The sequence below is a fragment of the Corvus cornix genome, chromosome 5 (assembly GCF_000738735.6).
Source record: "Corvus cornix cornix isolate S_Up_H32 chromosome 5, ASM73873v5, whole genome shotgun sequence".
Classification (NCBI taxonomy): Eukaryota; Metazoa; Chordata; class Aves; order Passeriformes; family Corvidae; genus Corvus; species Corvus cornix.
In genome coordinates, this window is record NC_046335.1 from 6,361,666 (window position 1) to 6,371,998 (window position 10,333).

The 10,333-nt window shown below is 46.4% G+C and overlaps 1 protein-coding gene across 1 annotated transcript in view; it reads left to right on the forward strand.

Annotated features, from left to right (window-relative positions):
• RHOJ (ras homolog family member J) overlaps nt 1-10,333 on the forward strand; it is a 61,216-nt gene that overhangs the window by 43,015 nt on the left and 7,868 nt on the right. The window contains exons 2-4 of the mRNA XM_010396262.4: nt 1,875-1,933; nt 7,260-7,424; nt 9,079-9,174. Coding sequence (XP_010394564.1) covers nt 1,875-1,933; nt 7,260-7,424; nt 9,079-9,174 — 320 coding nt within the window. The remainder of the gene's footprint in view (nt 1-1,874; nt 1,934-7,259; nt 7,425-9,078; nt 9,175-10,333) is intronic.

Consider the following 10,333-nt stretch of genomic DNA (forward strand, 5'->3'; position numbering starts at 1 on the left):
GCCGGACCACCTGTAACCCCCACTGCTTCTGAGAAGGCAGCTGAGAAAAGCAGGAGTGTTGCCAGTAACTTACACAGTTCATACCTCTGCTGGGACATTCTGGGACTCCCTACACCACAAGAAGTTGAAAACTACAGCACCAGGGAGGATTATATTGAATTGTTTTATTCAAGTCAGGTTGAAGGAAGGGGTGAGGCATCTGGGCTGTCTCCTGTCTGTGTTGGTGCCCATCTCCCCACTCTTGTGCTTCTTCCCCAGGCTCCTCCACCCTTGGGCATCCATGCCCAATGTCCATGAGTTCCCCTGGGAGCTGCACAGTGCAGGAGCTACCTCCTGAAATGAGGAGAGGGAGCTCTCTCCCCTTCCCCATCTCCTCTTCCAGTGCACATCACAGAGCAGCCCCAGCAGTGGGTGAGTGCAGCCCATCCTGCTCTCATCAGCAGCTCTGGTCCTCACTGAGCCTTTGTACTTCCAGGATGTCAGGTTTGCTCTGTTCGTGTGCTGACAACATTACAGTGTTTCTTTGCAAGCAAGTAAAGCTGCTGAATAATCAGCCTGTCCAGTCACACTGGCAGAGACTTTCAGTCTAAGAGATTTCAAACAGGACACTGTTCCCCAGTGCAGGAGCTATTAAATTCCATAAATTCATAGCTGCTTTTCTACTACAAAATTTTTATCACCAAAAAAAAAAAAAAAAAAAAAAAAAAAAAAATCAAAAACATAAAGATCCTGCACGATGTTTTCAAGTCTCTTTTTTTTGTCCAAAATAACTATTGTTCATTCCCAGCCCTCATTAATTGCAAGTTTTGATCACCTGATGGGCAGCAGTCTGAGCCTCTTCTCCCATCCCTGACACAGCTCCCCATGTTCATTCCTATGTTCAGCCACTTTTCCTCATGTTTAAAAAAATTGCTAGTCCATATGCTGTAACAATATCATTATTTTAAGCAACCTTCCTGACAAATGTTTGAAGGCTTCCTGTTGACTAATGGGTGGAACTGGACTGCCCCCCTTTCTTTGCAGTTGAGTAGTAATGATTTAAGCAGATTAACTGGTTAACTGAATGCCATTAACCCAGATCATGTCCTTTACACGAAATAACACTGGTTACAGGAATCAGATAATAATGGGGTTCATCCAAAGGCAATGAGAAAACATTTTTGTCAACGCCAGTGGGCTCAAAATTTGCCAACAGGCTTAAAATGAAGTTCAAAGTGAATTCTGCTAAAGGAGTAAATATGCTGGATGTGATCAACAAACTAAGCCATGCTTTCCTTCATTTGTGACAGAATGTGGTCAACATCCCTGAAAATACTCAAGCTCTTCTTCCTTCCAGTCCTTCAAAGCATCCACCACAGAGCCCCAGGTACTGAGCACTGCCACTTCACCTGTGATGGCACAGGGCAGGACAGCTGCACCTCCAGTGAGACCCACCAAACACCAGCCACTGCTGAATGCTTCATCATTTCACAGCCTGGAAGAAATAAAATAATAGAAAACCCTCCCAGTGATCCATGACAAGCCCACCCCAATGCCTGTGGTGAGGAAGGAGGAATCCTGTGCTTTCAAGTCCAGGATGTGCAGTTGGTGGCTGCAGAGAGAGGCAAATGTCCCCCTGTCCCTGGGACCCTGATGCCAGCAGCGTGTGCAGCTCTTCATCCTTGGCTGTCTGTATAGAAATAAGACCTTGGCATAAAGGATTTGCTTTTGTTGTGACTTAGGTTGCCTTCAGTTTGGGTTGAATAGATGTGCTTGGTTCAGGATGCCTAGTGTAGGACATGTGCTAATGTGTCTATTGGCATTTGGGATTAAAACACATCAAAATGAGGCCACTGGCTTGTGCACAAACAACATTTCTTGTTTCTCTCTTCCAGTAACCGTGACTGTGGGAGGACAACAACATCTGCTGGGGCTTTATGACACGGCAGGGCAGGTAAAGGACTGCAAAACATTTATCATTTTCCTTTCCCATGGTTTGTTACTATCATACACTGGGGTTTGTTGTTCATGATGTTTGTGGAGTTTGTTGGGGTTTTTTTACAAATAATAACCATCAGTTGTAATGGTTGAACTGATTCATTGAATGGATGAACTGATGCTGACTCTCTTCCTTTTGTTTTCATTCTGTTTCAGCAGTAAAACACACACAAATGCACTCATCCCTAAGAGTGTTTTGCCTAATCAAAAAAACAAAGCCTGATGAGGCTGTGCAACCCCCCATACATCCACCTCCTACTGCAAAGACCATGTTTTGTGTAGTCAGTGTTTTCTTACCTTTACCACATGGTGGCATTGAAGAGACAGAGAAGAATTCCCATTTTCAAGATTAGAAAACAGGTATAATATAGCACCAGCCTATCAGTCACCAGCTATTGACTTTTTAAGTGGTAACCCAGCCAGATTTGCATCCATCCCAACATTCTTCTCCCAGGACAAGAGTATCCCTTACAAGGGAGTCTGTATCCCAGGCTTACTTACACTTAGAATGCTTTTACTGTTTCCACTGTCCACAGTCTGATACTGTGTGATTGTACTCAAAGCTTGAAGGATAATTTCACCCCCTGGAGAGCAGGAGAAATTATTTCTCACTGCTTTTCTCTGCCAGCAGAAGGGCAGAAGAAAGTACAGGGAGCAAGACATTTTTTTGTGGTGAAATTTTCCTCTCCTGACTCCAATGGCCAGTGACTGACAAAATAAAGAAAGGGACATAGTCTGCACAGAAACATTGCAAAAATTCATCTGCTGAGAGCAGAGGGAGCAGGTTCCAGGTTCCTTACAGCCTGGGAATGTTGTAATCCACATCCACCAGCTCCTCCAGTCGGAGCTGACACCAGAGCCAGCAGGAGAGAAAGCAGATTTGGGAACTTGCTTCACTCTCTCTGGGTTCCAGCAGCCCTGGATGCAGGGCTTTGCTTTCACCAGGAGCTCTTCTTGGCTGTACCAGTTTTGGCCATGACTGACTGCTATGAAAGGCACAAACAGTGCAGGAGGAGAGCCTCCTGTCTGCAAAAGTTCACTTCTTGCAGAATATACTTTGCAGCACTATGCAGAGAGATCAAAAAACCCACACCAGAACAGACTGTCACTTCCAGAAAAACCTGCTCTCAGCAGGACTGGGGCTTTGATGCTCTGGGTTTCACTTTCTTTAATTTTATTCTTACCATGTTTCTGTAGGCAGCAGCAGTCTTAGCTGGTTTGGTGGCCCTCACAGACCACACATCCTTCCTATTCACATGATGATCCAAAAGCCAGTCCCAAACTATGACCCAAGTCCTTGCCCCATGTCCAAAGCCTGTTCAATCTTCTATTCTGTGCTTACAAACACAGAGCTCAGAGCCTGTGTCATGCTCCATCAGCCCTGCAAGCCTTTGCAAGCCAAACTGGAGTTATATTCAGTTGCCAGTCAATTTTCACCCAGTGCCTTAATATTTCTACTTGTTTTGTAGGGCTGACAGTTCCACCTGCCGCCCATTTCCGCAGCAACACCTCCTCTCATTTGTCCTCCTGAGCCAGAAGGAACACTCAGCTGTCTCTTTGACAAGCCTCACCTCTCCATCCATTCCTCCACATCATTTTGCCATCCCCTGCTTCAAACTAGACAGTTCACCACCTGCCTCCAAGCCCTTTCTCTAACTCCCCAAGCTCATGTCCCTTCCAGACCCTGGTCCAGAGGATGTGGCCATCCAGCCAGAACTCAGAGCGTGAATCACCCCTTGATGACTAGATTGTCTCTGTGGAGGCTGGAGGGATGATGCTTCCCACATGCTCCAGTTATAACAACAGATCATCTGGGTTGCTTCCTCCCTCCTTCTCCTTGTGCTGTGTGGCTTTCCAAAGGCATCAGTGTGAAGTCATAGCCAGAAATAGCCCTTGACACTGCGATGCTATAAAACATATGCTAATGAAATAACAATTGGAAAATGTACTCCTGCAGCAGGACCCTCTGTCAGCCTGAAGGGAGAGCTGGCAGAGACCCCAGATTTTAGGTATCTGGCTTTCTGTATCCCTGGCATTAACAGTCCTAGGAGGAAAAAACTGTGGTCTTTTTGCTGTGCTGGACTCAGGTGCGAAATGCTTTAGCAGAGTGTACAAGAGAGCAGCACAGCAATAACGTAAAAACAAAAATAAAAGCCAGTTTTTCTACCTTTGTGGGGCCCAAACACTGCTGAGCTGATGGCAGAGATAGAGGGGAGGGAGCAGCACCAGCTGATCTTGGTCCTGGCAAGTCACAGGTAGATAACTCAGGAAGGCCAGGTCTGGCACTGGCATTTCCATGCCAAGCCAGTGGCCAGGCAATGTTAACTGGGAAGCCTCATGCTCCGTAAATAGCAGGCAGCACAGTGCAAACACGAGCTGGGAAAATGAATTATTGATCAGCCACAGCCCAAGCCCACAAGGGCTCGTGTCCCTTCCCAAACATGACTGTCACTCGCTGCAGCACCCCTGGATATGCCCCACACCCATGCAAATGTTCACTCCCTTTTCTATATTATTTGTTTGCTTGACTTCAGCCATCTCCAAACGAGAAAGGACCCTGTAGGGCTGTCTTTCCTAAAGGTCCATTGCAAAGCTTTAAAGCCTTCTGGAGACCATGAACAGAGAGGAGGTCCTTGTCTGATGTGGTTTGGAGGCTCCTGTACATGAACAAGAGCCCAGATCAATTCTAATCCATGATATTTGTGTTCTAACCTGTCTGTGAAAAATCCCATGTGTCCTGGTGGGAGGTGAGACCTCTACTATGAGATGCATGGCTGTCCCTGCTTACAGCTTATATAATGCTCTGTGCTAATAGCTCAAACCAGGAATGCTCTTCCTGAAAAAGGATTTTCTAGGGATTCAGAAAGGAACAAGGAAAATAAAATTAAATGCACGCTCCTGTAGCTGTCACAGCCAGGCAGAGCGCTCATGGCTTTCATCTGTAATTTTAATGGTACAGTAAGTCCCAGCCCCTCTAAATAGGCACGTCTGGAATATTGAAACTGGCTATATTTAGCCAATTTCGTCCCAAAACGCCTGGATGAGGATTCCTTGAGGCTTGCTGCCACCACGTGGCTGGTTCAGGAGACTGACTTGCAGCAGTTGAACCAAAAACACAGAAAGGGCCTTGGCCAAGCGCTAGGTATCAGCCCGTGGTGCCTGTGCCACAAACAATCTTGATCTCAGGTTTGATGTTCTGGGTTAAAACAATGTCCCGTAATCAGGCCAGGCTTTCCTAACCCACAGCGTCCACATAAAACTGTCTCTACCATGCAATTTCTCCTCTGATCCCATCGCCTTGGCGTCTGCTCTGCCTCTATTAAGTCCTCTGCTGGGAGCTGGCTGACATCTCCAGAGCCTTGGATAAATCTCCTGTCACCGACTTTGCTTCTTCATGAACTGCACCACTGATGTACCCATAAACATCTCTTAGGGTTTTTTTCCTGCTATTCCTTGAATGTAGAGAATCCACTTTCTTGGGAGGGGAAGTATCCAAACATCTCCTCTTGTAAATCCTTCTTCAGATGCACACTTTCTATAACATTGGAAAGACATCATTATGTCAGTTGGAAAATACTCTGGTTTTATCCCAAATACTGTGGCTGTGAGGGCTGGAGGTACTAATAGAATTTATTCTTCCTGTCAAAGTGGACTTGGGACAATGAACATCTAGTTAGACAAAAAAAAAAAACATTTTGTTTATGCTTTAGGATGCTTTTTTAAACTTCTCTTTCATGAGACAGAGCTAAATTTGGGCTCGTGCTTCCTTTCAGAATAAATAACTTAAATGTTGGGGATTGTTTTTAGAAGCAGTTGGTGCAAACTGTTTTTAAGTAATTCATTAGTATATTTTGGAAAATAGTGTTGATTCAGAAGGAGTCTGTGTCAACTTATTAGGATATAGTCAGTGAAAAAGAGACTTCAGAAAGGTGATTTACCAGTCTCAAGTCACAACTAAGCCCTCTCATTTGTTGACCCAACCAAAGCAAGGCAGAAGTAAGGCTGAACTAAATCACCATCTAATCTGACACACAGTGATACAGTCCTGCATCACTTTCTCCTGCAGGACAGGCAGCAGCTTGAATTGCTCCTGCCCCTAATGTGGGTTTTCCCTGCCTAAAATAAATGTTCTCGAGTCTGAGAAACAGCACCCAGGTGCCTTTTTTCCCTCTTTTATTAGCCTTATTTCCTTTTATTAACCAGTCAGTATCTGCAAAGCAAATCCACACCAGTTGAATTTTCACACAGTTATAACCAAAAGCGGCCAGACTGCAGAGATTTGAGACTTGTCCAGAATGCAGAAACTATGAACTGCAGATCTACATCACAGTCAGGCTTGACTGCAGCATGTACTATTGTTTCCCACACTCCAGCTTTGTGTTCCTTTCCCCTTTTTTAATTCTGGACCCCCCAAAAAAAAGCCTTTGGAACAGATGTATCCCCTCTAAAAAGCATCTGTTCCATTGCACTGAAGTTTTCTAACAGGTTTCATTGGACAGTACCCTTCAGACACAGCTACAAATGCTCTCGCTGTCAGAAAGAGCCAGGCTATCCCTTTCAAATGGTTTGCAAAACTTCTGCTCACTCTCAGCTTCTCAAGCCTGAAAACAGACCCAAATTCTTCCTTGAAACTCAGCTATCAAAGCCAGCTCATGACATGTCACAGCTGTGATTCGAGTGTTTGAAAACTCACCCTCTTCACCACTAGCCCATGGAGAAAACATCTCTCCTTCTGCTGTCCAGGGCCTGTGGAAACACTAAATCACCCACAGTGATGCACATAGGCACTGCAGGCTGGATTTGATCTGCTTTCTGCTTTCAGGAGTGTCTTCTGCTGACTGGCACACGGCTGTGCACTGTGCAGGACTGCTCAGCATCACCCTCTGCACCAACATCTCCACAGATAGCACACACACAAACAAAACGTGTTCACACAATCACAGGATTATTGAGGGGGAAGGGACCTTCAAAATCATCTAATTCCAACCCTGCCCCTGCCAGATATAGTGACATCTTTCACTAGACCTGGTTGATCACAGCTCCATCCAACATGGCTTTGAACACTTCCAGAGATGGGGCATCTTAGCTCTTTTGGATAAAAGTGCTGACAAATCAGCACCCTTGGCCTGTGAGGGGTGGTTTCCCCCCTCTCCAGCAGTCCCCCGGAGTTTAGAAGTGTGAATGAGTATGGACAGTGTTGACTACTTCATCAAAATCCACCCTGATTCCCCCACTTACCATCATCCTCCCTTCTTAACACTCTTGCTGTTCTTCCCTGGCAGGAGGACTACAATCAGCTGAGACCCTTGTCCTACCCCAACACAGACGTGTTCCTGATCTGCTTCTCAGTGGTGAATCCTGCCTCCTACCACAACGTGCAGGAGGAGTGGGTGCCTGAGCTGAAAGTCTGCATGCCCAACGTGCCTTATGTCCTCATAGGAACACAGGTAAAGCTTCTCCTGAGCACCTGGAAAGGTTTCCTATTTAACTCATGGGAAATTCAGTCAGATTTTCCCATTAGAGGAAAACTCAGGGCATGGGAATGGAAGCCAATGTGAAGATGTCCAGACTGGCAAAGCTCATACCATCTTTTTATTCAAATGTTTATTAATGAGACAACAAGGTATAAACACCTATAGGGAGAAAAGTTTTCTTACAGGTCTCTAATGTAGGAGAAAAAAAACCAAAACATCAAAGTTCATGGCTAGAAGCTGAAGCTAAACTTCAAACTAAGTTTTAAGAATGGGAATAATAAGCCAAATGACATGGGAAGGAAGTAGCCTCCCTTCATGCTTTTACATCTACATCACAACTGGTGACTCACCATCCTGCTTGTGTTACAGTGATTGTCAGACCGAATGATCAAACCCCTTTATTTTGGCCTTCAAATCTATGAATCTGTCAATCAAATAAAAATGCCTTAAACATGGGTTTACTACCAAGACACAGAGTGGATAGAGACTGTGAGGTTAGTGATACAACCACACGGAAAAAACAGAACACTGTACAGTAACCTAAGTCAAATTAGAGAAACAGATCAAATTCTGGTCAAAACCAAAATCTTCATGCCATAGGAAAGGCAAATCATTCAAACACTGGCTTTGTTTTCCACACCGGAATGATCTAAACTACCCATTTAAAAATAAAAGCATTATCCTTTAGACCATTCAGTCTGAAAATGGACAGGTTTGAAGTGCCAGAATACTTCACTTTGATGTTTTCCATGGAAATAAAGGATTTTGTTTCAAGTTAGACAGACTGAGCCGTGTCTGGCTTGTCGGGGTGGAATTTGGGTGGTGCAGTGCAGGGTTGCAGCAGCCTCCCCTTCCAGTGGGGCTCTTTGCTGTACCATACCCCTCTGAACTGTGGCCCAATAACCTGCAAAGGAGAAATAATTCATGGTAAACTGAGGGGAAAAAAGGTGAAAAAGTAAGTAAACGTGCAATTTGTTTCTGAAGTATCACCAGAGTTGAGGAGTGATACAGATGCCCTGATGTGGGTCTGTAAAGCCATGAATATCTGTGGAGGGCTGTGAGCCCTTGGCACAAGAGCCCTCTGCACTCCCTTGGAGGACACAGGCCTGGGGCCAAAGAGACTTTCCCCAGAGACAAGCAACCTTCCTCGGGGTCATGGTGGCAAAGTGAGCCACCTCCAGCATGCCTTATTTCTATATGGTAGTAGCCCGTACCCAGCTGGCTAATTGGTTTCTACCCCACCCCCTGCCTTTCCCATAAAAGGCCCCTGTTTCTGCCCCTGACCAGGGAGATTTTGTCCCTGGTCCTCCCTTCACAGGGGCTGCTGGACAATAAAAGCCACCTCTGTGGAATTGCTAAATGAGGCTCCTGTCTCTCTGTCCCTGAGTTCACCTTGGGTGATTTCACAAAGCTGAATCACAAGAGCTGGGATCACTTGTAGCTGAGAAATCGCTACACTTGCTGGAATCCCCTGCTGCCCAGGGAGGCCGGCCACCGCCCCGGAAGAGTTGCTCCTTGCAGGATGCTCTCTCTAGGAAGGTCGTGGCACACTGGTGCTGACCAGCATCGGACCCCCTGTGGTAAATATCTGCCTCAGGAATTACAGAGTTTGTGTACTTTCTACTAGATTGATCTCCGGGATGATCCCAAGACTTTGGCGCGGCTGCTTTACATGAAGGAGAAACCACTCACCTATGAGCACGGAGTCAAGCTGGCAAAGGAGGTAACAGCTTCTTCTGAGGTCCCATCAAGCCCACTGGTCACAGCTTTCCACTGGGTTTCTTTCATTCAAGGCTCCTCCAAGGCCCATTGGTCCCAGACGGAGATTAAAGCCTCTGTTCAAACAGGCTGGGCACACATTGTGACCCCTGAGCCTGCACTTCTGCTGCAATTCCCAGTTGAATCACAGAAACATAGAATATCCTGAGTGGGAAGGGACCCAAAAGGGTCAACGAGTCCAACTCCTGGTCATTGGACAACCCCAAAAATCACACCTCAGAGAGAATTGTCCCAATGCTTCTTGATCTCTGGCAGGTGCCATGGCCAAGGTCTAAGCAAAGCATCCGTGAGCCCAGGGCAGCAGGTAGAAAATGGGTATCAAAACAGATTTTACTGCCTATTTCACCTAAGTCAAGTGTTTCTTGCTCAGGGTTCTGCTGCAAGGTGCATGTGGCAAACCCATCTCTGCAGTCACCTCCTGTCAAACTCCTCCCTATCCCTTACAAAAGCACAGACAACTTGATGCTCATTTATCCATTGCACTTCAAGCAGCAGAGAAGGTGCTCCCAAAGTTTCTGTGGTATTGTACATTTCTCCTGGGAAGGTAGGGGGCTAGAAGCACTTCCCAAGCCCTGGGATGCAGGATTCTGGACTGGCCTTGTCTACTTTATATGCTGCAGGTGCTGCTGTTGTCCCTGGCCCTCAAAACAAGAACATCCATTAGCAGAACAAGCTGATAATATAAGCCACGGTGTTGCTTAATAAGCTGAGGCTGCTTTCCCAGGCCTCTGTGTCTGTGTCATGTCAGCATACACAGGAGACTCCCATCTCAAAATGGTGCTTCCCCATTCCCAGAAACCAGCTGGAAGCCCTCCCCAGGTAGCAGCTCCCTGGCATTGCAGGAGACAGGACACAAGAGGGACAGTTCAGGGGAGAAGAGCCAAGTGTATGAAGGAGTTCAGGTACAACCCAGCATTTCCTTTAAAGCCTCCCCAGCTGCACAGGCAGGAGGCCAAGCTCCTGGTCCAGCACTTGAACGTGGGTGCAGCCCCCCTCTCTCTGGAGGGTCGTGCAGGGAATTCCTGCTCCCCGTTCACCCACATGTGGTGAGACACTTATGTTGTTGCTGATTCCTGCTCCCTTCTCAGGATGACCACCTGAGC